General features: G+C 46.5%; 1 protein-coding gene across 3 annotated transcripts in view; it reads right to left on the bottom strand.

Annotated features, from left to right (window-relative positions):
- The window catches only part of IKZF3 (IKAROS family zinc finger 3), a 631,603-nt gene that overhangs the window by 297,680 nt on the left and 306,004 nt on the right, over positions 1-27,919 (bottom strand). For all 3 annotated transcript variants that reach the window (XM_029572756.1, XM_029572755.1, XM_029572757.1), the window contains exon 4: positions 2,990-3,229. In XM_029572756.1, the coding sequence (XP_029428616.1) occupies positions 2,990-3,229 (240 nt within the window). The remainder of the gene's footprint in view (positions 1-2,989; positions 3,230-27,919) is intronic.

Here is a 27,919-nt window from a genome sequence, read left to right as displayed (position 1 = left end):
CGGGGTTTCTTTGCAGGCGAGGCCGTGCCTTCCGATGGATCCTCGGTCATCGTTACCTGGCGTCTCCAATGCCGGTGGCGGTGTTTTTCTTTTTGCTTTTCGCTCCCCGAGGTCGATGCTTTTGAAGAAATTGAAGGGGATGGTGTTGAGGCATCTCCCGCCTCCGGACGTTTCTGCTTCAGTATTAGTTGACGGACTGAAGCGGATGGAGAAGATTGCGCTGAGGTCGAAGGCCTTGGAAGCAACTGGATATTAAATAACTGCTCCATTTTTTCGGCCCGAAGACGACGACCTTTAGCTGTCATTTCCGCACATGATTTACATGTTTGGATATTGTGGTCTTTGCCTAGGCAAAGAACACATTCAAAGTGAGGGTCGGTTATCGACATTGTCCTCACACAATTTGGGCATTTTTTGAAGCCCGAGGCCATGGCGCCGGACAGCCGTCGACGGCGATAACCCCAAAAATATCGTTCCCGGCCGGGAATCGAAAACGGAAAAAGTTATACTAAGGGAAACCCCTGCGGATGGAGTAAATTTTTTCCGAAAATATGAATTTTTTTCGCTAGGTGAAAATCACCTCAGGACTCCAATTAGCCCGCGATGCTAACGACTTCGCGGAAAAAAGAAGACTGAAGGGAGACCCCTGTGGCAGGGAATATCATGGCATGCTGGGCATGCTCAGTAGGAACTCCGGTGCCATTCAAAAGTTTCATGGAAACTTTTAAAGAAGTTTTTCCATACAAAGGGCTCCATTACCGATGTCACCCATATGTGAGGACTAGCATCCTGCTTGTCCTGGGATAAATCTAGCAATCACCAGCATAAAGCTGGTATTGAAATTTATGAGAGGAAATCAGAGCACCAAAGGAATTAGTATACAAAGGGAAGAGAAGAGGGCCCAGGACAGAACCTTGAGGCACAACTGAAAGTGTGATGGCAGCAGAGGAGGATCCACCAAAGGGAACATTACAATTGCAATGGGAGAGGTAGGAAAAAAAACACGACATGACAGAGTCCCGAAATCCAAGTGAGGACAGAGTATCAAGAAGCATGTGGTGATCATCAGTGTCAAACGCAGAAGATAGATCAAGGAGGATAAAGACTGAGTAAAGCCCTTTGGCTTTAGCCATAAACAGATCACTGGAGATTTTGGCAAGGGCTGAGGACTTCAATGTATTGTCCACAATGACTCCAAGATCCTTTTCCTGGATGGTGACTCCTAATATGGAACCCAAAACTATCTACCTATATTAAGATTATTCTTCCCTACTCACATATCTCTTTCTATTTCATCTGGAGTATCACCCTTTAGAAGATCATAGTATCTGTTCTGTCCCCAGCAGTGGGTACATGTTTGTATCTGTATATACTGTAGTTTAACTGTGTTTAGTGCAATCCTCCCTTCTGAGGATTCTTGATACTGAAACACTTTTTGTAACCCATGATAAAAGTATGTGAGCCTTTGCCTTTAAGAGGAGCCTTTGCCCTTAAGAGAAGCTCCCTCCCCCCTCCCCTTTCTCTCACTATCGGAAGAGCTTGAATGCCCCTCAATCTAACTTGAGTCTTCCTAGGTGCCTTATAGGCTCAAGGGACTGCCCTTCATGCTCCCCGTGTCACATGGTTCTTAGGCTCGCTGCCATTGGACCTTGCCCCCCTGCCCCCAGCTTGTGGAGGCGTTTCCTTTAGCAGCTCTCGACGAGAGCTCAGTCTTGCCCATGCTTACTTCTGAGCCAGCAGCGCTCTGTAAAACTCTGTGAAACGATCAGGTTTTTACCTTTTCTCTTACTGCCTTCGTCTGAAGACTAAATCAGCCTCATATCCCTCATGCTTCCTACCTCTACCATAAACCAACTCCTGCAACATAAAAGACTCCCTTCTCTCCTGCTACCCTGTCTCCAGTTACCAAAGATTTATTTTATTTATTTAGATTCTTTTTTATACCGAAGTATAGCGAGGAGCCTTCACTCCGGTGTACAATGAACAACTTCATACATTAAACATTTTTTTTTTTTTAACAGAGAATATAAACTTAAACATCAGTGTTATCAATAACATCTCAGCAACAGCAGAGTGATAAGAAACATTATTAGAAAACGTAACTATAGTAAGTATCATAAATTTGGGTTTTCTTAAGAAAAGGTGAATAATAGTTAAGAATACGGAGAAGTCAGAAAGGAGAGGAAGAGTGATGAAAAAAAAAAAAAAGAGAAATAAAAGTGAAGGGGTTGTGGAAATTATAGTGGTAAGGTTCAAGGTGAAAAATGGGAGAAAAGAGAGAGTGGACAGAATGGGAAGAGTTAAGTAGAAGGAAGTCGAGATAGTATGAGAGGGTAAGGGGTTCTTACAAGTGGAGAAATCAAAGACTGAGGGTGGACATTAATTTAGGCTGTGAATGCTTGCTTAAATAGCCAGATTTTAAGTTCTTTTTTGAAGGATTTGGTATCCGTTATTGAGCTTAGATAAGATGGTAAGGAGTTCCATTCTATAGGGCCAGCTATAGAGAAAGCTCGATTCCTGGTGCTAGATAATCTTGCATCTGATAGAGGGGGAATGATTAGTTGCAATTTATTAGAGATTCTTGTTTATTTCAATTTATTAGAGATTCAAATGTGAGCCCCCAGGCAAAGATCTTTGCCTGGGGGCTCACATTTGAGATGCAACAATTGTAAGTAGAATTTACCTGTACAATAAATAATTTCAAACTTAAAGAATCTTTGTCTTGAGGACTGATTGGAGAAAAAGTTTAGCTGCCTGGATGGCAAACTCGGATGTCTGCCTGATCCAGAACAGTATCATTTACAAAAAAAGACAAATCTTTCCTTCTAGCCCCTCAGTAATATCACTATGAAAATACTGAACTCGCCTGGACTCAGGCCCGATCCCGTGAAGCACACCACTGATTATGCCTATTTTTATGGAGTGAATTCCAAATACCACTACTCTCTATCAGCAGGAGGATCCAGGACAGCACAATGGGATTGCTTACCAGTGTGGCTGCGTTTGTGCACCATAAGCACATTCAAGCTGATGCAGGCCAGGCCACAGACTTCACAGCTAAGTTTTCCACTACTTGGTCGGCCACCATCAGGTCTTTCTAGTTGGATACCATTGTAGCCACAGCATTCTCTCCCAAAGGCATAGGAGAATTCCAAAGCCTCACTGCTCTCCATGGGCTCAGTCTTCCTAATGTCATTCTCCCACTCTTCTTTCACCTTATCCAAGTCATCTGTGCAGAGGAAAAGGGAAAAGATGGGAGAACTTAGAAAGAAACAAAAGGCAACTATGGGGAAAATCAGCAAATCAGTTCTTTAAGGAAGTGAATGCATTCTTTAATCCATACGCTGAGTAAGTCCTTAACATGAAAGTTTATAGACGCCGACAAAGGCGCCAAAATGCTGGATCAAAATGTAAGCAGTCACATGCTGTAGACATAAGCTAATCAGGTCTCAGATGGTGGTAACACATTGTAAATGTACATGAAAATCAAAAGTGACAGAAAACTTATACATATATATATATATATATATATATATATATATACACTCATATTTTTTATTAATTTTATTTTTTTATGTTTCAGTCTTTCCTTATCATATCATTATATTTAATATTGGTGGTATTTTTATGTATCAGGAACATTGAGATGAAATTGGCATAGCTATCAGTTAGTTCACATTTGGTTTTAATATCCACCATATTGCACAACTGCGTCTCTTTTTTGATGTTTATACCCTGCTTGTTTTCCAAATGGTCCCAAGCACTCAGAGCAATCAGTCTATGGCAATCTCCATACTGGCTCAGACTGGTCTTATTTTTTGGCGGGCTTCTGACTGAAACACCGCGAGATTCCATTTAAATACCCCTGCTCTTACAAGTCACCTGTTTAGGCTTCATTACATAAAAACATAAGAACATAAGAAATTGCCATGCTGGGTCAGACCAAGGGTCCTTGCCCAGCATCCTGTTTCCAATAGAGGCCAAAACCAGGCCACACTTACCCAAACACTAAGAAGAACCCATGCCACCGATGCAATCAATAGCAGTGGCTTCTCCCCAAGCATAATTGACCAATAGCCATCAATGGACTTCTCCTCCAAGAACTTATCCAAACCTTTTTTGAACCCAGCTACACTAACTGCACTAACCATATCCTCTGGCAACAAATTCCAGAGCTTTATTGTGCGTTGAGTGAAAAAGAATTTTCTCCGATTAGTCTTAAATGTGCTACTTGCTAACTTCATGGAATGCCCCCTAATCCTTCTATTATTTGAAAGTGTAAATAACCGAGTCACATCTACTCGTTCAAGACCTCTCATGATCTTAAAGACTTCTATCCTATCCCCCCTCAGCCGTCTCTTCTCCAAGCTGAAAAGTCCTAACCTCTTTAGCCTTTCCTCATAGGGGAGCGGTTCCATTCCCCTTATCATTTTGGTAGCCCTTCTCTGTACCTTCTCCATCGCAATTATACTTTTTTTGAGATGCGGCGACCAGAATTGTACACAGTATTCAAGGTGCGGTCTCACCATGGAGCGATACAGAGGCATTATGACATTTTCTGTTCTATTAACCATTCCCTTCCTAATAATTCCTAACATTCTATTTGCTTTTTTGACTGCTGCAGCACACTGAGCCGACGATTTTAAAGTATTATCCACTATGATGCCTAGATCTTTTTCCTGGGTGGTAGCTCCTAATATGGAACCTAACATCATGTACTACAGCGCTGCAGGTAAGCACTGTCAGGCCATCGGGGGCCTCAACAGTGCGCATACAAACTAATGGATTTATTCTGCTAGACGGCGGTCCTCTCGGTTTTTGTTTCCCTTTTTTCTTAGTAAGGTATTTGCCTCCTTTACAGTTCTGTGCCGGAATACACAGTGACTAGTTGGATTGAGATGAGACTTTTTATTGATTTTGAAATTGATTCAACATACAACACCGCACATTGAGTTGAGGTATTTTTAGACATTATGTATCTTTTGCCTTTTACCGCGATAGAGTGTACTCCGTTTTTCACTTAATGGAAGGTCGACTGGACCTAGTGTCTGGTCAGCCACGGTAATATGGGCCGAGGCACGCTCGGAGAGCAGGCCCGGGTCCGCAGCAGTTGGTTGAGGGAGGGTTAGGCTGGGGGGGTACGTTTCAGGCCAGGCAGGGGGGGAGGGGAGAGGGGGGGAGGCGAAGAGATGAGGGGGAGTGGTTAGGCTCCGAGCTAGACGGCCCGGGATTGGGCAGTCTTAGGGAGCTGGTGTGGTGCTGGCTGGCTGTGATAGGCCAGTCAGCTTGAGGTCAGCAGCTGGTAGGAGGGGGCTGACGCAGCGTGCCGCCAGCTCAGTCGCTCGGTGGCGTCTTGTCAGCTGGCTGGTCTTTTCGTTTCACAGGATAAGTGGTCGTTCGCGTGCGGGGGGCAACGGAGGGCAGCCTCGTCTCTCGCTGGTTGGTTTCATCCGGATCAGAGACACGGCGGGGGAGCAGTGGCGTATTTAAGCTGCGGTCAATCGGCGGAGGAGTTTGGGTGTCTGGGCGGCAGAGGACATCTTCTTCATCTTCTACTTCATCTGACTCGGTGGGGTCAACCATCCCGGGTCCCAAGGTCAAAAAGGCTGATAGGGGCACCCCGGCATTGGTTGCTTTATCTGAATTATAGGTGCCGAGATCCCTTCGCAAGAAGATTCGTCGCCGGAAATTCATCGATATCTTCCAGCTGTTGGAGGGTCGCAGAGGGAAGAGACGGGAGAAGAAGAAGCATGGGAAAAGTGACCGCTTCCCTGGAACCCAGCAGAAGGTGGCCCAGAATGTCCATAATTGGATGCGGTCCTTTTTGCTTTTAGCCAGCGTCATCGGGCATCGGGACCCGATGCAATAGTATGTTAGCATACGCGGATGCAATTCTGGCTGCGAGCAAGACATATGAGGGTTGGTCGTGGTTGAACTACGACGAGCGTTTTCGGGACCGCAAGGAGGAAAACAAGTTCATGTCCTGGGGCACTCAGGATGTGGGACTTTGGTTAACTCAGATGTCCTCCAAGGCGTTTGCAAGCGGTTTCGGATCTGGGGCATCTCAGGGGGCCGGGCTTAGTCGGCCTTTTCGGCAGGGGTTCCCCGCAAGTGGCGCAGGCAAGTCGGGGCCGGGGGTTAGTAACGTCTGCTGGCAGTTCAATAGGTCCACGTGTATCTTCCCTGACTGTAAGTTTCGGCACGCGTGTGCCACTTGTGGAGCGGGTCACCCTGCCTCTCGGTGTGTCAAGCGGCAGGGCGATGGACCCGGTGCTGCTCCCGGTCCCAAGGGTCCGGGTAAGTGAGGTAGCAGTTAGAGCGGCTACTCCCATCAGGATAGTAGCGCTGCTTCCATGGTTGCAGAGATACTCAGTGGGAGGGGCGGCTTCGCTTCTGATGAAGGGTTTTACTGCAGGTTTTCCTATCCTGTGTTTGGGGTGGGGTCCGGTGGGGGGTGGGGTAAATTGTCCATCGGTTAAACGGTTACTTAAGGTGGTGAGTGACAAGTTGCAGTCCGAGATTGACTTGGGTCGGATTGCCGGTCCGTTTGAGTCTCCTCCGTTTCCGGATCTGGTGCTGTCCCCGCTGGCGGTCGTCCCAAAAAGGTAGGTGGGGAAGTACCAGTTGATCCATAATCTTTCCTTCCCGGAGGGCACTTCCGTGAATGACTGCATTCCCAGGGAGTCGTGTGTTGTCTGGTATGCCTCATTTGATTCAGCCGTGCGCGTGGTCAAGCGTTGTGGTCCGAGTGCATTGATGGCCAAGGCGGACATAGAGTCTGCGTTTCGGTTGTTGCCCATGCACCCAGAGAGCTTTCGCTTGCTGGGTTTTCGATTCAACCAGGCATTTTATTTTGACAAATGTATGCTGATGGGTTGTTCTATCGCGTGCGCAACTTTTGAGGCATTTAGTTCTTTTCCACACCGGATAGTAGAGAGTCTTTCCGGGTCGCAGAACATCGTGCATTACCTGGACGCTTTTTTGTTCGTCGGTAAAGTGGGCGCTGGCGATTGCAGGAATCTGCTGCATTGTTTTCAGGACATCTCCAGTGAATTTGGGATTCCATTGGCGTCCGGCAAGACGGAAAGTCCGTGTACAAAGTTGGTTTTCTTGGGTATCGAGGTAGATTCAGTCGCAATGGTGTTGCGCTTACCAGCAGACAAGGTGAATCGGTTGCGGGATTTGGTGCGGAGGGCATTGTGCCGGTCCAAGCTGTCCCTTCTGGAGTTGCAATCATTGGTGGGCAGCCTTAATTTCGCATGCCGGGTAATCATATGGGCCGGGCATTTCTGCGGAGGTTGTCGCATGCCATGTCTGGCATTCGGAAGTGCCATCATCGGATTCGGGTGACCGCACTGCTTCGTGAGGATTTGCGTGTCTGGGACAAGTTTTGAGTCGACTTCAATGGGTCGGCGTTTTGGCAATCTGATCCCCTGTCCAATCATGACCTGGATCTGTTCACTGACGCAGGCGGGGCAGTGGGTTTCAGGGCTTATTTTCAGGGATCATGGTGCGCGGCGGGTTGGCCGAAGGCGTGGGTGGTATCTGGTGTCACAAAAAACATCACGTTGGAGTTGTTTTCGATCGTGGTGGCACCACACATCTGGGGTCCACGGTTGCGGGGTAAGAGGGTCGTGTTTTAGTGCGACAACATGGGCGTAGTGGAGGTGATCAACAAGAGAGCGGCAAGGTGCCTTTTGGTATCTGAACTGTTGCGGGAGCTGATTATGCATTGTATGTCGTTGAACATGACCATATGGGCCCGTCACATGCCGGGTGTTGCTAATGGCGTGGCCGACTCTCTTTCTTGTTTCAAGTGGGAGTTGTTCCGAGAGCTCGCCCCGGAGGCAGAACCCTGCGGAGCTTCGGTGCCAGCTTTCCTTTGGAGATTTGGTTCCCCGAAGCCTGGAAACTGCTGCGGTCTTTATTAGTCCCCTCCACGTGGACAAGTTATGTGGGCGGTGCTCGTAAAGTGGTGGCATTCTTGTCTTCAGCGGGGTGGGCGGGGGGTCCCGTTTCGGATGTCTTGCTATTGCGTTTTATTGAGCAGGCCAGGTTGAAGGGTCGCTCTAAGGCAGTGGTGAGTAAGCAGCTTTTCGGGTTTTCTTTCTTCATGCGTGCCCACAGGTGAGGTTTTCCGATGGGGCGGTTCCTGGTTCGACGGCTGTTGGTCGGTTGGGCCAGAGAGGTGGGACAGAGTGTTCACAAGCACCTGCCAATCACACATGATATTTTGCTGCTGCTATGGGTTGACAACTGGGGCAGTTGTCAGGTACAGGCTCCTTGCTGGGAGGTGGCAGGGGTCCATTGGCCTGGCTCCTTGCTGGTTAGTGGCGGGGTTCCACCGGGTTGGCTTCTTGCTGGGAGGTGGTGGGGGTCTGAACTCGGTGTAAGGGCTGGAGGGACGAGCCAGGTGGCTGGTGCCAACTGTCTTGCTGGGGAAGCGGCGGACGGTCAGGGGATTTTGTCATTGGAAATGGTGCATGTTATTTGCGAGGCTTGGGCCTCCCTGGTGTTTATTAAAGCTGCGGCCCTGTTAACCCAAACTATTGTCTGTGTTGTCACTGATTTGTAAAAGGGCGGATGTGAGCGAGTGATGTCCTGGTTGCCCATATTATGGTATAACTACATATATATATATTAGGTAGTTTTTACGCAGATTGCATTATCATGGCTAATGTTGTTTAAATATGCACTCCTATGATCTCTATCTATTGCCTTGCAGGCACAGTTTTTACCGCTGATACATACACTTAGCAAATGTTGCTTACCTGATGTAACAGGTGTTCTCACAGGACAGCAGGATGTTAGTCCTCACAAATGGGTGACATCGAGGATGGAGCCCAACCACGGAAAACTTCTGTCAAAGTTTCAGGAACTTTGACTGGCCCCTACTGGGCATGCCCAGCACGGCACTAACCCTGCAGCCAGCAGGGGTCTCCCTTCAGTCTTGTTTCAAAGCTACAGGCAGTGCCGAAAAATAAAATAAAAACGAACCCAACACCGCGGGGTGGCGGGCGGGTTTCGTGAGGACTAACATCCTGCTGTCCTGTGAGAACACCTGTTACATCAGGTAAGCAACATTTGCTTTCTCACAGGACAAGCAGGATGGTTGTCCTCACAAATGGGTGAGTACCGAGCTGAGGATGTCCGAACATGCACCAAATGTACCCAACGGTGTGCAACAGGCACAACAACCGGGGTGAAATTTGGTAGAGGACATCTGCACCCTACCGGGAAGGTGGAAGGGTGTTGGTACATCATGCTGGAAAAAGGTTACGCAAGACAGACTGGCCGAAGATGGAATCCTGTCTTCCAGCTTTGTCTAAGCAATAATGGGCTGCAAATGTATGGAGGGAACTCCAGGTGGCAGCCTTGCAGATGTCAGGAAGCGGCACTAATCGAAGGTGTGCTACTGAAGTCGCCATGGCCCTCACAGAGAGTGCTTTGACAGGGTCTTGGAAAGGAATGCCAGCTTGCTGATAGCAAAAGGAGATGCAGTCCGCCAACCAGGAGGAAAGAGCCTGCTTACCTACAGGTTGACCTAACTTGTTAGGATGGAAAGAGACGAATAATTGAGTGCTCTTCCTGTGGGCAACTGTACGGTCTAGATAGAAAGCTAGAGCACGTTTACAGTCGAGGGTATGCAGAGTCTGTTCCCCGGAGTTGGAGTGGGGCCTGGGAAAGAAGATAGGTAGTATGATGGATTGATTAATATGAAACTCCGAAACTACCTTAGGTAAGAATTTAGGGTGAGTGCGGAGTACCGCCCGGTCCTGCAGGAGTTTAGTGTAAGGCGGATAGGTAACTAGGGCCTGTAATTCACTAACCCTGCGAGCTGAAGTGATAGCCAAAAGGAATAACACTTTCCATGTGAGATATTTTAGGTCACAGGAGTGAAGAGGTTCGAAAGGAGGTTTCATAAGGCGACCAAGAACCAGATTAAGGTCCCAAGATGGGGCCGGAGGACGTAAAGGTGGCTTCAAATGGAGCAATCCTTTAAGAAAGCGTGTTACAAGGGGTTGTACTGAAATAGGGATACCCCCGATACCGTTATGGAAGGCGGCTACCGCACTGACATGCATTCTAATGGAAGAGGTCTTTAGACCTGATTCTGATAGATGCCAGAGATAGTCCAATAATTTAGAAATTGGACAGGAAAGGGGATCAAGGGACTGAGAAGTGCACCATGATGTATACCTTTTCCATTTGTAGGAATAAGATTTTCTTGTGGAAGGCTTTCGTGAAGCGATCAGGACACGAGAAACTGAATCCGAAAGGTTAAATGGCTGAAGGACTAACCTTTCAACATCCATGCCGTCAGGGACAAGGCTTGGAGGTTGGGATGGAGGAGGCATCCATCATTCTGAGTGATCAGATGTGGGTCCTTTCCCAGAGGAATGTGCCTGCAGATGGAGAGATCCTGAAGTATGGGAAACCACACTTGGCGTGGCCAGTGCGGTGCTATCAGGATCATAGTTCCCCTGTCCTGACGGTGCTTCACAAGAGTCTTCGACAGAAGAGGAAGTGGAGGGAATGCATAAAGCAGACCGGTTGTCCACGTGAGGGAGAATGCATCCCTGGGCCGAGAGTGCTGGCTCCGAATGAGAGAGCAGTAATTGTCCACTTTGTGGTTCTGAGGGGACGCAAAGAGGTCTATATGGGGATAACCCCATTTCTGGAAAAGAGAGGTCGCTACCAAGGGATTGAGTGACCACTCGTGTGGTTGGAAGACACGGCTCAGCTGGTCTGCCAATACATTGTCTGCTCCCGGCAAGTAGGTGGCCCTGAGGTACATGGAGCGGGAGAGGGCTTCTGCCCAAATCTGCGCAGCTTCCTGACACAAAAGAAAGGAACCTGTGCCCCCCTGCTTGTTGATGTACCACATGGCCACCTGGTTGTCCGTCTGAATCAAGATGACATGGGTCGATAGGCAATCTTGAAAAGTCCTGAGAGCATATTGTATTGCTCGAAGTTCCAGGAAGTTTATCTGGTGTTTGGCTTCCTCTGGAGACCAGAATCCTTGGGTTTGTAAATTGTTTACATGGGCTCCCCAACCGACGTTGGAAGCATCGGTTGTGAGAATTATTTGAGGATCTGGTAGGTGAAAAGGCAAGCCCCGTAGGAGGTTGGATTGATTTGTCCACCAGGCAAGAGACAGACGGAGTGCATCGTTGATGCGAACAATGGAGGACAGAGGCTGAACAGCTTGGATCCATTGTGATCTCAGAGTCCATTGCATGACTCTCATGGCCAGGCGGGCCATGGGAGTCACATGAACTGAGGAGGCCATGTGTCCCAGCAGAATGAGGAATTGGCGAGCTGTTGCTGTGCGTTGAGACTGCAACTGGCAAGCTAGAGACACAAGGATTTGGACTCGTTGATAAGGAAGGAAGGCTTTTGCTTGTAAGGTGTCCAAGTCTGCCCCAATGAAGGATAAGGTCTGAGATGGGATTAAGCAGGATTTCTCGTAATTGACAAGAAACCCTAGAGAAAGCAGAGTTTGAATTGTCAGGGTCAGGGAGGACCGAGCGATTTGCTGGGTTGGGGCCCCGATTAACCAATCGTCCAGGTAGGGGTAGACATGGACACCTTCCTTCCAGAGAAAAGCTGCAACCACCACGAGGCATTTGGTAAAAACTTGTGGTGCGGATGCCAGGCCGAAAGGGCGCACTCGGTATTGGTAGTGATTTCGGCCTACTGAAAAACGAAGGTATTTGCGATGAGGTTGAGTTATCGCAATGTGAGTATAGGCGTCTTTTAGGTCTAGAGAGCATAGCCAGTCCCCTCTTTGCAGCAGAGGGAGAAGCGATCCCAGGGTTACCATCTTGAACTTCTCTCTGTAAAGGTATTTGTTGAGAGCCCGTAGGTCCAGGATTGGTCGAAGACCTCCTGACTTTTTTGGGATCAGAAAGTATCTGGAATAGAACCCTAGTCCTTGTTGTGAGGGAGGAACAGGTTCTATAGCGTTTGACTGGAGGAGAAGGGAAACTTCCTGCTCTAGAAGAACGGAGTGATCGGTGAGTCTCCACGCCTGCAGTTACATACTCTCATCCGGCACGCGCACAGGCCATTCTCCTGGGCGCGATTCAGGAGGGTGGCCAAGTGTCCCTAGTGCCTCTTTTTTGACAGGAGCGGCGGCTGTCAGCGAGTTTGACAGCCGACGCTCAATTTTGCTGGCGTTGGTTCTCAAACCCGCTGACAGCCATGGGTTTGGAAAACGGATGCCAGCATAATTGAGCGACTGTCTTCCGACCCGCGGGCCGATTTAAAATTTTTTTTTTAATTTCTTTTTTTTTTTTTTTTTTTTGGGGCCTCCGACTTAATATCACTATATTAAGTCGGAGGGTGTACAGAAAAGCAGTTTTTTCTGCTTTTCTGTACACTTCCCCGGCGCCACCAGAAATTAACACCAGCCTTTGGCATGCGTTAATTTCTGAAAGTAAAATGTACGGCTTGGCTGCACATTTTGCTTTCTGAATCGCGGGGGAATAACTAATAGGGCCATCAACATGCATTTGCATGTTGCGGGCGCTATTAGTTTCGGGGGGGGGTTAGATGTGAGTTTTCGACGCGCTATTACCCCTTACTGTATAAGGGGTAAAGCTAGCGCGTCGAAAACGCAAGTCGAAACGCGAGCTAACAGTGTGCACTGTACTGTATCGGCCCGATAGAGAGTCCAAAAAAAACATTAACCTGTACCAGAATAGCTGGAAAGCTATGTGCACAAATGCTTGTAGTTTGGGCAATAAAATCCCAGACCTGCAAGCCCTAATGGTAGAAGCGGACTTGACATTGTTGCTGTCACAGAGACATGGTTCACAGATTCACATGATTGGGATACTACCATATCAGGATATAACTTATTAAGGAAGGACAGAGACGACAGAAAAGGGGGAGGAGTGGCTCTTTATGTTAAAAAACAATATCCAAGCATCCGAGCTGCAGGGAAAATGGGGCAAAGAAGAAGCTTTATGGGCCGTCCTAAAAAAAGATGATGGGGCATCCATTTTTATTGGCGTGGTTTACAGACCTCCAAATCAAATGGAAGTACTAGACAGAGATCTGATTGAAGACATCCAAAAGATGAGTAAGAAGGGAGAGGTGATTGTTGGAGATTTTAATCTACCGGATGTAAACTGAAGAATCCTTTCTGCGGAATCTAACAGTAGTAGAGAGATAGTGGATGCCCTGCAAGAGGCTCTGTTCAAACAAATGGTAATGGAGCCTATGAGGAAGGGCGTTATACTCGATTTAATGCTCACTAATGGTGATAATGTCTCTAACATCCAAGTGGGCACCCACCTCAGTACCAATGATCATCAAATGGTATGGTTTCATATCACTAATAGGATACGGAGAAGTCGCACAAAGACCCGGGTTTTGTGTTTCAAAAACACAGACTTTGTTGAAATGGGAAAGTACCTGGAGGAAGAACTAGAAAGCTGGGAGAAAACGAGAGATGTGGAACAACAGTGGGCCAAACTAAAAGGAGCAATTACCGAAGCGACTAATATATATGCTAGAAAAGTAAAGAAAAGCAAGAAAAGAATGAAACCTATCTGGTTCACAAAGGAGATGGCTGATAAAATAAAAGATAAAACAACAGCATTTAAGAAATATAAAGGATCCCAAAGGGAGGATCACAAGGAAGAATATCTGATAAAACTGAGGGGGACGAAGAAACTAATCAAGATAGCAAAAAGTCATGCGGAAGAAAGGATTGCCAAAGAGGTAAAGTGAGGTGACAAAACATTTTTCAGATACATCAGAGAAAGGAGAAAAGTCCAAAGTGGTATAGTGAAATTGAAAGGTGAAAAGGATCAATGGGTGGAGACAGATGAATAAATGGCAGAAATATTAAACGAATACTTCAGTTCGGTGTTCACTAAAGAAGACCGTGGAGAAGGACCGTCGCTAGTTAACAAGAAACTGGAGGGAAGTGGAATGAATGAAACTCCATTTTCGAAAGAGAATGTATGGGAAGAGCTAGGAAAACTGAAAATGGACAAAGCCATGGGGCCTGATGAGGTTCATCCCAGGATACTGAGGGAGCTCAGAGATGTGCTGGTGGCTCCGCTGCATGACCTGTTCAATAGATCCCTGGAAACGGGAGTGGTGCCAATTGATTGGAGAAGAGCGGCGGTGGTCCCTCTTCACAAGAGTGGGAGCAGAGAGGAGGCTAGTAACTACAGGCCGGTTAGCCTCACCTCGGTGGTGGGAAATGTATTGGAGTCGCTGCTGAAGGAAAGAATAGTGAACTATCTACAAGCAGCAGAATTGCTGGACCAGAAGCAGCATGGTTTCACCAAGGGAAGGTCCTGTCAGACAAATCTGATAGACGTTTTTCATTGGGTGACTAAGGAAATGGATCAAGGAAGAGCGCTTGATGTCATCTACTTGGATTTTAGCAAAGTTTTTGATATGGTCCCGCACAGAGGTTTATGAATAAAATGAGAAGTTTGGGAGTGAGTGCCAAAATGGTGACATGGATAGCAAACTGGTTGAAGGACAGAAGACAATGTGTGATGGTAAATGGAACTTACTCGGAAGAGAGAGCGGTGATGAGCGGAGTGCTGCAAGGGTCAGTGTTGGGACCGGTCCTGTTAATATCTTTGTGAGCGACATCGCAGAAGGGATAGAAGGTAAGGTTTGTCTATTTGCGGATGATAGTAAGATCTGCAATAGAGTGGACACGCCGGAAGGAGTGGAGAGAATGAGACGGGATTTAAGGAAGCTGGAAGACTGGTCGAAGATATGGCAGCTGAGATTCAATGCCAAGATGTTAGTGATCAACCCGCCAGGGAGGCGGAGTTAGCAATCTGTTGTTGATCTGCTCCTCCAGAGGGGAGGAGTTAGCAATCTGTTGTCGATCAACCCGCCAGGGGGGCGGAGTTAGCTATCTGTTGTAATCTGACTCCTGTAGAAGAGAGGGGTTAGCAGTCTGTTATGGTTTACCCTGCCAGGAGGTGGAATGATCAATCTGTTAGAGTGTCTGCTAGGAGTTAACAGTCTGTTATAGGTTAGGACTGCTGCGTAGCAATCTGTAATAGGAGTTGATATGGAGTTGCTCCCCAGAAAGGAGAGGTCAGCAACCATCAAGATCTGTTCTTCCAGAGAGGAGGAAATAGTATCTGTTATGAATCTCCATACAGAGTGGCAACTTGATATATTACAGTCTCCCTGGAGGGAGGTGTAGGCCCTCTGTATGGTTCCTGCTAAGAAGTAGCAAATGGTTATGATACAGTTCCTGAGGAAGAAGATGTTAGCAACAGTAGAGGGTAGACTGTAAGGTAGCAGGTTATTGTATTCAGCTCTTGAAGTGTGAGAGATGAGCACTCTAATGTAGAATGGTGAATCCTTGGGTCGATGGCAGATGACAGCGCCCTCAAGAGGATATCAAGAGAGGGATCACCGACTAGGCTGGAGTATGGAGACAGACACAGATAGTTCTTTATTAGACAGGTAGTAGAACCACCAGAGGTGGCAGTAGTGAGCTGATGTGCCCGGCAGGGCTGAAGTCCCTCAGATCCTGGAACTGCAATCTCCGGGTTAACTGAGCTGTAGAGAAAGACACATAGTGAGTAGACAGGGTATGCTGGATACATAACCAGAAGTAGATGATACACTCACATAGATTGTAATAAGGCTCAGTTGCTGGAGAGAGTAAGGACCTTGAGGAGCGAGTACCAGGTTCCAGGGACAGCTCTGAGAGAGCAATGGTAACTCACAGTTAATTATCTCTGTAATGGTTTCTAGGCAGACTGTAATAAGAACTCACAATATCTGTATATGAAATAGCTTCTGAAATAGAAGTGAGTCTTCGTAAGGTTTTAGGAATATAGGCCCTCGAGGAGCAAGTATCGGTTCCTATCTGCAATCTGTAATAACTCACGATCTCCATACCTGCGATAGCATCTTAGACAGAAGAGAGTCTTCAGGTCTAGGAACATGGGTCCTCGAGGAGCAAGTACCGGTTCCTATATGCGACTAGAAAGGAAACTCACAATGTTCACGTCTGTAATCGCTTCCAGTCAGTAGGGAGCCTTCTGAGCGTTCAGGGACGTAGGCCCTCAAGGAGCAAGTACCGGATCCCGTCTTAGCAATCTGAAAACAAGAGGAGAGAGCAGGGCCCCCAAGAAGCGGGTGTCCATGGTAAGTTCTAAGAGGCAAAGCGGCTTGGACGAATCCTTGCTAGCTCATTATATAAGCGTAAGCAAAGACCTTTTATGTTGGAAGTAGATTACATCACTACAGGGGGACGCCCCCGAGGTTCGTGCCCCTGCTGGTACAAACTTCGGAGCGAGCGCGCGCCCTACGTCATCTGGAACATGGCGGATCTGCAGCGTCAGGCCAGCCCGGTGACTCCAGGAAGAAATGGCGAGGAGAAGCCGCGGCAGCATCTGTCCATCAGACCCGAAGGGAGTCGCCTCAGAGGTAGAGAGGGTAGAGCGAGGCACGAACGCAACACAAGAAGTGAAGAGTCATGCATATGGGGTGTGGAAATCCGAAAGAAATATATTTGATGGGGGGTGAAGGGCTGATGTGCACGGAGCAGGAGAGAGACCTTGGGGTGATAGTGTCTAATGATCTGAAGTCGGCAAAACAATGTGACAAGGGGATAGCTAAAGCCAGAAGAATGCTGGGCTGCATAGAGAGAGGAGTATCGAGTAAGAAAAGGGAAGTGATTATCCCCTTGTACAGGTCCTTGTGAGGCCTCACATGGAGTACTGTGCTCATTTCTGGAGACCGTATCTCTGAAGGGACAGAGACAGGATGGAGGCGGTCCAGAAAAGGGCGACCAAAAAGGTGGAGGGTCTTCATCAAACGACTTATGAGGAGAGATTGAAGAATATAAATATGTATACCCTGGAGGAAAGGAGGAGCAGGGGTGATATGATACAGACTTTCAGATACTTGAAAGGTATTAATGATCCAAAGTCAACGACAAACCTTTTCCGTTGGAAAACAAATCAGCATAACTAGGGGGTCACAATTTAAAACTCCAGGGAGGAAGACTCAGAACCAATGTCAGAAAGTATTTCTTCACGGAGAGGGTGGTGGATGCCTGGAATGCCCTTCTGGAGGAAGTGGTGAAGACCAAAACTGTGAAGGATTTCAAGGGGGCGTGGGTTAAACATTGTGGATCCATAAAGTCTTGAGGATGTGAATGAAGAGAAGAGGCATGGGGGTGGCTTGCAGGAATGACGGCTACTACCTGGTGATTAATACCCTTATTCAATAAACATTCTCATGGTTAATGCGACTCCAACATTGCTCTATGCTTCAACGGCAAGAGGAAATGTGGGAAAAAGGATATGCATTCACAAAAAAAAGCATGGGAGTAGCTTGCTTGTTGCGGTGGTTACTACCCCAAACCAAATAAGCCTGATACTTCTCTTTCAATGCATATCCAAGCAGCTCTCTGCTTCAATGGCAGGGGAGTATAGAGTCCAACAGGATAAAGATCATACAAGAGACTAAATGTTCAGTAGAATCTATATGGGTAGAAATCCCATGTGTGTTGGGTAAGAGTATAGTGATAGGAGTATACTACCGTCCACCTGGACAAAATGCTCAGACAGATCATGAATGCTAAGAGAAATTAGGGAAGCTAATCAATTTGGCAGTTTAATAATAATGGGAGATTTCAATTACCTTCAATAATAACAGAAGCAAACCTTGCACATAAGCAAGTATTGGCTACCCTCCAGTCTTCAGATACAATGTATGATTTTAATGATAGGTTACAAATTTTAACCAATAGATCAGGAATTTCATTTTTTAGTTCCTTCAGTACCCTAGGATGCATACTTTCCAGTCCAGGTGATTTGCTGCTCTTTAGTTTGTCAATCTGGCCTACTACATCTTCCCGGTTCAAAGTGATTTTGTTCAGTTCGTCTGACTCATCACCCTTGAAAACCATCTCTGGAACTGGTATCTCCCCAATATCCTTATTAGTAAACACGGAAGCAAAGAATTCATTTAGTCTTTCTGCAATGGTCTTATCTTCCCTAAGAGCCCCTTTAACCCCTCAGTCATCTAATGGTCCAACTGACTCCCTCACAAGTTTCTTGCTTCGGATATATTTTAAAAAGTTTTTATTATGAGTTTTTGCCTCTATGGCCAACTTCATTTCAAATTCTCTCTTCGCCTGTCTTATCAATGTTTTACACATAACTTGACAATGCTTATGTTTTATCCTATTTTCTTCAGATGGATCCTTCTTCCAATTTTTGAAGGTTTTTTTTTGGCTAAAATAGCCTCTTTCACCTCACATTTTAACCATGATGGTAATCGTTTTGCCTTCCTTCCACCTTTCTTAATGTGTGGAATACAACTGGACTGCGCCTCTAGGATTGTATTTTTAAACAATATCCATGCCTGTTGAACACTTTTAACCTTTGCAGCTTTACCTTTTAGTTTTTTTCTAACTATTTCCCTCATTTTATCAAAGTTTCCTTTTTGAAAGTTTAATGTTAGAGCTGTAGATTTACTTATTGTCCCCCTTCCAGTTATTAGTTTAAATTTGACTATGTTAAGATCACTATTGCTAAGTGGCCCCGCCAGCGTTACCTCTCTCACCAAATCCTGCGTTCCACTAAGAATAAAATCTAAAATAGGTCCCTCTCTTGTTGGTTGCTGAACCAATTGCTCCATGAAGCAGTCATTTATTACATCCAAGAACTTTATGTCTTTAGCAAGTCCTGATGTTACATTTACCCAGGCAATATTGGGGTAATTGAAATCTGGGATCACTGGTGCAGGAAAAGAGGTATGATTCCATAAAAACTTTTTAAAGCATTTTATTTAGAAGATTCAATAGTCCTTACTGTGGCAACTCCATACAACATAATCAGGCAAGAGTAACAGGTCCCCCGACACGGTCCGTGTTTCGCGGAAGCTGCATCGGGAGGGACCAGATGACATTCAAAATCTAAAGATACAACAAACATAATCAAACATGGAAACAAAAGGCAGGCTGCTACAAAGAAATTACAATAGATAGGGGCATACCTTTAAACAGTCATCAGGAGCGCAAGCGCCCTCTGCAGTAGGAAACAATTTAAAGAGTAATTTGGCGCGAAAAGTACACTCTCGCGAGACGCTGTGTATGACAGCGAGACGCTGGGAATGACAGGCAAACACCTGTAGCCTAATCGGACAATGACTCTGGAACTTTACAGCACTAAACCGGGAGGAGGGCGCCTACCACTTATAACAAACATCTGAAAAACGGAGAACAGAGAAGCGCGATCTCCGAATGCAGTAAATAACCGACTGACACCTATAATCCTGAGAAAAGTCCAACCATGCTCTAATAAAACTGGTACCATTCAATGTCTTTGTTAAGACCGTGGGGGGAGACCGAATTGAGAGTGAAGATCCACCGCTGCTCTCTCCGACCAAGCATACCTGGAAAATCTCCACCTCGTGGGGGGGGCGAGACCACCTCTAGTACCAGGAAGGAGAGGTCAGCGACGGAATGTCCGGCCTGGATCCAATGCGTGACCAACGGCTCATCCAATCTGGATAATCTAATATTCGAGCAGTGCTCGATAATGCGCGTTTTGATCATTCGTGAGGTCTTCCCCACGTATAGCAGAGAGCAGGGACAAAAGATGACATAAACTACACCCTTTGTACAACAATCAGACTGATGGTATAATCTGAACTCACGTCCAGACCTAGGGTGTTTAAACATTGTCAATGACTGGGTATGGTTGCACATTGTGCAACGACCGCAAGGGTTATGACCGCCATCAAAATGTGAACGGGGTTGCTCAGGTGATAAAAGTGTGTGTACAAGACGGTCTCTTAAATTAAACGCTCTCTTAAAAGTAAACCGTGGTGGACCATGCATCAGATCAGTGAGGGACAACGCGGACCAGTGACGTTTGATCATATTTACAACAGATCTTCCCACTATAGAGAAAGGGAGGATACAGTTATGAAAAGTGTCATCGGATTGTGTGGTAACACCAAACAGCTGTTTGGTGTTACCACACAATCCGATGACATAACTGTATCCTCCCTTTCTCTATAGTGGGAAGATCTGTTGTAAATATGATCAAACGTCACTGGTCCGCGTTGTCCCTCACTGATCTGATGCATGGTCCACCACGGTTTACTTTTAAGAGAGCGTTTAATTTAAGAGACCGTCTTGTACACACACTTTTATCACCTGAGCAACCCCGTTCACATTTTGATGGCGGTCATAACCCTTGCGGTCGTTGCACAATGTGCAACCATACCCAGTCATTGACAATGTTTAAACACCCTAGGTCTGGACGTGAGTTCAGATTATACCATCAGTCTGATTGTTGTACAAAGGGTGTAGTTTATGTCATCTTTTGTCCCTGCTCTCTGCTATACGTGGGGAAGACCTCACGAATGATCAAAACGCGCATTATCGAGCACTGCTCGAATATTAGATTATCCAGATTGGATGAGCCGTTGGTCACGCATTGGATCCAGGCCGGACATTCCGTCGCTGACCTCTCCTTCCTGGTACTAGAGGTGGTCTCGCCCCCCCCACGAGGTGGAGATTTTCCAGGTATGCTTGGTCGGAGAGAGCAGCGGTGGATCTTCACTCTCAATTCGGTCTCCCCCCACGGTCTTAACAAAGACATTGAATGGTACCAGTTTTATTAGAGCATGGTTGGACTTTTCTCAGGATTATAGGTGTCAGTCGGTTATTTACTGCATTCGGAGATCGCGCTTCTCTGTTCTCCGTTTTTTCAGATGTTTGTTATAAGTGGTAGGCGCCCTCCTCCCGGGTTTAGTGCTGTAAAGTTCCAGAGTCATTGTCCGATTAGGCTACAGGTGTTTGCCTGTCATTCCCAGCGTCTCGCTGTCATACACAGCGTCTCGCGAGAGTGTACTTTTCGCGCCAAATTACTCTTTAAATTGTTTCCTACTGCAGAGGGCGCTTGCGCTCCTGATGACTGTTTAAAGGTATGCCCCTATCTATTGTAATTTCTTTGTAGCAGCCTGCCTTTTGTTTCCATGTTTGATTATGTTTGTTGTATCTTTAGATTTTGAATGTCATCTGGTCCCTCCCGATGCAGCTTCCGCGAAACACGGACCGTGTCGGGGGACCTGTTACTCTTGCCTGATTATGTTGTATGGAGTTGCCACAGTAAGGACTATTGAATCTTCTAAATAAAAATGCTTTAAAAAGTTTTCATGGAATCATACCTCTTTTCCTGCACCAGTGATCCCAGATTTCAATTACCCCAATATTGCCTGGGTAAATGTAACATCAGGACTTGCTAAAGACATAAAGTTCTTGGATGTAATAAATGACTGCTTCATGGAGCAATTGGTTCAGCAACCAACAAGAGAGGGACCTATTTTAGATTTTATTCTTAGTGGAACGCAGGATTTGGTGAGAGAGGTAACGCTGGCGGGGCCACTTAGCAATAGTGATCTTAACATAGTCAAATTTAAACTAATAACTGGAAGGGGGACAATAAGTAAATCTACAGCTCTAACATTAAACTTTCAAAAAGGAAACTTTGATAAAATGAGGGAAATAGTTAGAAAAAAACTAAAAGGTAAAGCTGCAAAGGTTAAAAGTGTTCAACAGGCATGGATATTGTTTAAAAATACAATCCTAGAGGCGCAGTCCAGTTGTATTCCACACATTAAGAAAGGTGGAAGGAAGGCAAAACGATTACCATCATGGTTAAAATGTGAGGTGAAAGAGGCTATTTTAGCCAAAAAAAAACCTTCAAAAATTGGAAGAAGGATCCATCTGAAGAAAATAGGATAAAACATAAGCATTGTCAAGTTATGTGTAAAACATTGATAAGACAGGCGAAGAGAGAATTTGAAATGAAGTTGGCCATAGAGGCAAAAACTCATAATAAAAACTTTTTAAATATATCCGAAGCAAGAAACTTGTGAGGGAGTCAGTTGGACCATTAGATGACTGAGGGGTTAAAGGGGCTCTTAGGGAAGATAAGACCATTGCAGAAAGACTAAATGAATTCTTTGCTTCCGTGTTTACTAATAAGGATATTGGGGAGATACCAGTTCCAGAGATGGTTTTCAAGGGTGATGAGTCAGACGAACTGAACAAAATCACTTTGAACCGGGAAGATGTAGTAGGCCAGATTGACAAACTAAAGAGCAGCAAATCACCTGGACTGGAAAGTATGCATCCTAGGGTACTGAAGGAACTAAAAAATGAAATTCCTGATCTATTGGTTAAAATTTGTAACCTATCATTAAAATCATACATTGTATCTGAAGACTGGAGGGTAGCCAATATAACCCCAATATTTAAAAAGGGCTCCAGGGGCGATCCGGGTAACTATAGACCAGTGAACCTGACTTCACTGCCGGGAAAAACAGTGGAAACTATTCTAAAGATCAAAATCGTAGAGCATATAGAAAGACATGATTAATGGAACACAGTCAACATGGATTTACCCAAGGGAAGTCTTGCCTAACAAATCTGCTTCATTTTTTTGAAGGGGTTAATAAACATGTGGATAAAGTTAAACCCCTAGATGTAGTGTATTTGGATTTTCAGAAGGCGTTTGACAAAGTTCCTCATGAGAGGCTTCTAAGAAAACTAAAAAGTCATGGGATAGGAGGCGATGTCCTTTCTTGGATTACAAACTGGTTGAAAGACAGGAAACAGAGAGTAGGATTAAATGGTCAGTTTTCTCAGTGGAAAAGGGTAAACAGTGGAGTGCCTCAGGGATCTGTAGTTGGACCTGTGCTTTTCAATATATATATAAATGATCTGGAAAGGAATACGACGAGTGAGATTATCAAATTTGCGGACGATACAAAATTATTCAGAGTAGTTAAATCACAAGCGGATTGTGATACATTAAAGAAAGACCTTTCAAGACTGGAAGATTGGGCATCCAAATGGCAGATGAAATTTAATGTGGACATGTGCAAGGTGTTGTATATAGGGAAAAATAACCCTTGCTGTAGTTACACGATGTTAGGTTCCATATTAGGAATTCCCACCCAGGAAAAATATCTAGGCATCAAAGTGGATAATACTATGAAATCATCGGCTCAGTGTGCTGCAACAGTCAAAAAAGCAAACAGAATGTTAGGAATTATTAGGAAGGGAATGGTTAATAAAACGAAAAATGTCATAATGCCTCTGTATTGCTCCATGGTGAGACTGCACCTTGAATACTGTGTACAATTCTGGTCGCCGTATCTCAAAAAAGATATAGTTGCGAGGGGGTGCGCTGACGTCACCGGCGGGAATGGTCGCATAGCCAGAGAGCTCCCGGCGAATTACTTTGTAAGCGATCAAACCCACACATTTCGCACCCGAAACTCACCCTCGACTACTGCAGTCAGTCGCCTGAACATCCGCGATGGCGAATATGAAGCAGGGCTGCGACTTGACGAGATTTATTATGCGAAATTGGGGCAGGAAGAAACGGAGCCCACGGCGGGCGCGATTGCAGGCCCCAGCGTCGACACAGCGGCGGAGCACCCAGCCCCGGAGGTGATTTCTGACCTACCGTCGTGAGCAGAGATGCAGGACTGGTTTATAGGTCTGCGGGCAGATATGAAGCAGCATAAAGCTGAATTGCTGCAGCATATGGAAGAGCTTCGCGATGATTTAGCTGCCCTCGGCTACCGCGTGGATGGAATGGAGTCTAAGGTGGAGGGACATGACGATACGCTCCACAAAATGGCCGACGCGCTTCACAATAGTATGCGGGATCAGGCACAGCTTGCAGACAAGGTGGAGGACCTTGAAAACCGGTCCCGTCGAAACAACTTGCGCATTCGGGGCGTGCCTGAAATAGAAAACTATGCAAACTGTGAGACTGTGGTGCAAAAAATCTTTCACCACCTCATGCAGGAGGATGATACCGAGGGAGAGCGGACCGCGGACGGAGGCCCTAGCATTCATATCGAGCAGGCACACAGGACACTGGGGCCCAGGAAATCAGAAAAACCTAGGGACATTTTGGTGTGCCTACAAACCTACAAAGAAAAAGAGATGCTGTATACGCGCTCACGTAAACAGCGTGAGTGGGTCTGGGAAGGGCATAAACTTGGCTTCTTCAATGATCTTGCGGCCTCCACGTTGCGCAAACGTTTTGAGTTTCGCCCGATCACCAGCACGCTACGGGACCGGAACATTAGATACAGATGGACCTTCCCTTTCGGACTTCAATTTGAGTACCAGGGACATTTCTATCGGGTCCGTACCTTCGAGGAGGCGTCCGAGGGTATTCACTAAGATCCAGCTGCCTATACCCCTGGCCACCACGACTACTGAATCGCAGTTGCCCAGTCTGCCGAAGACACCACGATGGCAACGGGTAGGCAACAAGCGCAGGCTGGAATGACAGGGACGGATGCCTCCTGGGGCGCGGACGGCTCCCACCGCTGGCCCCACAGGCTGAAGGGACTGGTGAACTTCCTCATCCTTCCAAGTGCAGAGGTTTTGGGCATTTTGCCTTTTTGAATACTGTTCGAGATATTGCTAGTATTGTTTTACTGTAAGTGGGTTTTGATCAAGTTCAGGTGGGAATTTGCTATTTTTTAGCCGGGGAGTGACTTTTCTCGCTGGTTACTAAGACCCCTGGTCTTAGGAGTTATCCCAATGGGGGATATACAGGGACATGGAGTGGGGGGGAGGGGGGTTTTTCATCCATGTGCTCCGGGGGAAGTGTCTGGTATATTCAGTGCGAAGGAGAGGCCCGAGATGGAGATAGGGATTTACTGCAGCAGCGTGGTATCAATCGGCCTATTAGGTTTTTCCCATGGCGTTGAAGATATGGTCCTTGAATGTAAAGGGACTTAATACCCCTATGAAAAGACAACATCTTTTTAGAGACCTTAGACGCCAAAATGTAGATATCGCCCTTATCCAGGAGACACACACTAGGAAACACCATGAACACCTGTTGCGCTTTGCAGGCTACTCACACGGTTATTTTGCTTCTAGTTCCTCCACCTCTAAATATACGGGGGTGGGTATACTAGTGGCTCAATCTGTCATTTTTTAATATAAATCCCACATTGCTGATCCTGAGGGTCGTTACATATTATTGAAACTACAGTTGGATGGGCGTTTGTATACTATAGTCAGTGTGTATGCACCTAATGTAGATCAGCATCTCTTTTTTGCGAAGATGGAGGATGTGTTATCTACGTTTGCAGAGGGAATGCTGATCTGGGGTGGAGATCATAATGTAGTGCGGAATCCTAGAGTGGATTCCTCTAATCCCCAAAGGCAGGGAGCTGGAAAGCTACCGCCTCTTTAAAGACTCTAATGCAGGGGGTGGAGTCTTATCGATATCTGGAGACAGAGAAACCCTACTTCCAGAACCTATACATTTTATTCTCATCCTCATAGCACCTATTCTCACCTGGATTTCCTGTTAGTGGATAAGGGGGTTCAGAATCATGTGCTGACTACTGGCATAGGGGACATCACATGGTCAGATCATGCTCCCGTATGGCTTACGGTAGGCTTGCGGGACCTTGAACCGGGGTGTAGGTTCTGGCGCCTTAGGGACGACCTTCTACGGGAACCTGGACATAGTGAACGATTGACAGCCCATTTGAGGGATTATTTAATTTTGAATAAAGGGACTGTTCGAGATGCGGGGATCTACTGGGAGGTGTCCAAGGCGGTCATGAGAGGGCATTTGATAGCACTCTCTTCAGCCTTGAGGAAACAAAGGGACGCAAAACGCTCCGCTCTTTTGGCCGATATTGCATCTCTGACGCGCAGCCATTCCCATCACCCGACGCGGGTCACCCTCGCACGCCTTCGGCTTAAGCGCACTGAGCTGCACTTAATGGATGCTGAGCAGATAACTCATGCCATGCTCCGGGCCAAACAACACTATTATGAGGGAAATAATAAAGCAGGGCGGTTCTTAGCAAGGTTGCTTAAGCAGCGTACTTATTCAACCGTCATAGCCAAGATCAGGGACAAGGCGGGCACTATATTGACTGTGTCTAAAGACATACGCCGCTGTTTTACTCAATATTATACTCAGCTATATGCGGCGAACTCTACTATATCAACGGCCCAGGTAGACCGCTACCTTGAGTCAATGCCACTCCCCTCTTTGACTAAATCCCAGCAAGCCTACTTAGACTCCCCCATACAAACCATCGAGATTCAAGAGGCCATTCGGGACCTCAAAGCTGGTAAATCCCCAGGACTGGACGGATTCTCTGGGAGCTACTATAAAAAGTTCATTACACAATTAGAGGGCCCTTTGACTGACTTTTTCAACGGATTGCGGGAGGGGGCCCCATTACCCCCTCATTCCAATGTAGCGGGCATTACGGTTATCCCAAAGCCAGGCCGGGACCCAACGCAGTGTGGATCGTACCGACCCATGTCCTTGCTCAATGTAGATTTAAAACTTTTGGCAAAGGTGTTGGCCGCCAGGCTTAATACTGTACTCCCCCTATTAGTACATAGTGACCAGGTTGGCTTTATACCCCGTAGGATGGCTGCTGACAACGTACGAAAAGTGATTGATGCGATCTGGTGGGCCACCACAGCAAAAGTCCCTATGGTGCTGATGGCCATAGATGCCGAAAAGGCTTTTGATTTGGTACATTGGGACTTTCTGTTTGCTATATTGGAAAAAATGTCTTTTGGTCTGGGATTCTTGCATTGGCTTCAATGCCTCTATCAGGATCCAGGTGCAAGAATTAAAGTTAATGGACAATATGGGGATCTTTTCCTGGTTAAAAGAGGGACCCGCCAGGGATGTCCTTTGTCCCCATTATTGTTCGCACTGTTTTTGGAACCGTTGGCGACTAGTGTGCGTGGTTCCACCTCTATTGCTGGAGTGCCCATGAAGCCCGACCCCATAAATATTTCCCTATTTGCGGATGACATTCTCCTCACACTCACACATCCCTTGACTTCTATTGAAGGAGTCACGGAGGAACTGCAGGCATTTAGCGAGGTGTCTGGTTTCAAGGTTAATATGGACAAAACAGAAATATTAAATATTAATACACCATCTGAGGACATGGGCGAGATGGCGCGCCTTTATCCCTTTAAGGTTTCCCAAAAAGTATTAAAATATTTAGGGGTTCACCTTGGAGCGAATCTCTCTGAGTTATTTTGCCTCAATTATGTGCCACTGCTGCAACGGATTAGGCAAGATCTCCATCTCTGGGACAGGGGACAATATTCATGGCTGGGGAGGGTGGCTATTATAAAAATGAATGTTATACCTCGTTTTTTTTGTATTTTTTTCAAACTATTCCTATATTCATTTCCTCTGCAATACTCCGCTCCTGGCAGAAGATACTCTTTGATTTTATCTGGCGTAAGCGCCCCCCCCAGGGTGTCGAGGCGTCTGCTGTTTCAGCCTCATGATCGTGGGGGACTTGGGGTTCCAAACTTAATCTGGTTATATGCCGCTGCCCAACTGAAGGCGATACCTGACGCCCATAGTCGTCGATCCCCCAAGCAATGGGTCGCCTTTGAGGAGCAGGTTCTTGGGGGCATGCCACTGACTGCTCTTATTTGGCAGCCGCGACCCACCTGGCTACCGATGGGATTACAGACGGGGGCCCTGGATACAATGCTGCGCCTCTGGGATCGTTGGAAGGTGAAATTGGCAGGCGATCGCTATTATTTCCATACTACTGGTCTTTATAACCACTCACAATTCCCAGCCGGACGTCAGCATGGGGTGTTCAAAGCTTGGAAGAAGAAAGGGATCACTCGCAGAGAACACATGCTTAAAGGCGAGACACTGATGACGTGGCCAGAACTACAGACTCTTTATCGGTTGCCCTCCACTGACTTTCTAGCAGGCAGTCAAATGCTTCATTTCCTACGATCGCCTAGAGTGTTGGATTCCGTACGCAGAGGCAAGTCACAGTTTGAACATCTCTGTGCTGCGGTTGACAAACCAGCGGGATGATT

This window comes from Rhinatrema bivittatum, chromosome 12 (assembly GCF_901001135.1).
Source record: "Rhinatrema bivittatum chromosome 12, aRhiBiv1.1, whole genome shotgun sequence".
Taxonomy (NCBI): domain Eukaryota; kingdom Metazoa; phylum Chordata; class Amphibia; order Gymnophiona; family Rhinatrematidae; genus Rhinatrema; species Rhinatrema bivittatum.
The sequence above is the reverse complement of the archived record's forward strand: the minus strand, read 5'-3'. Positions and strand labels throughout refer to the sequence as shown.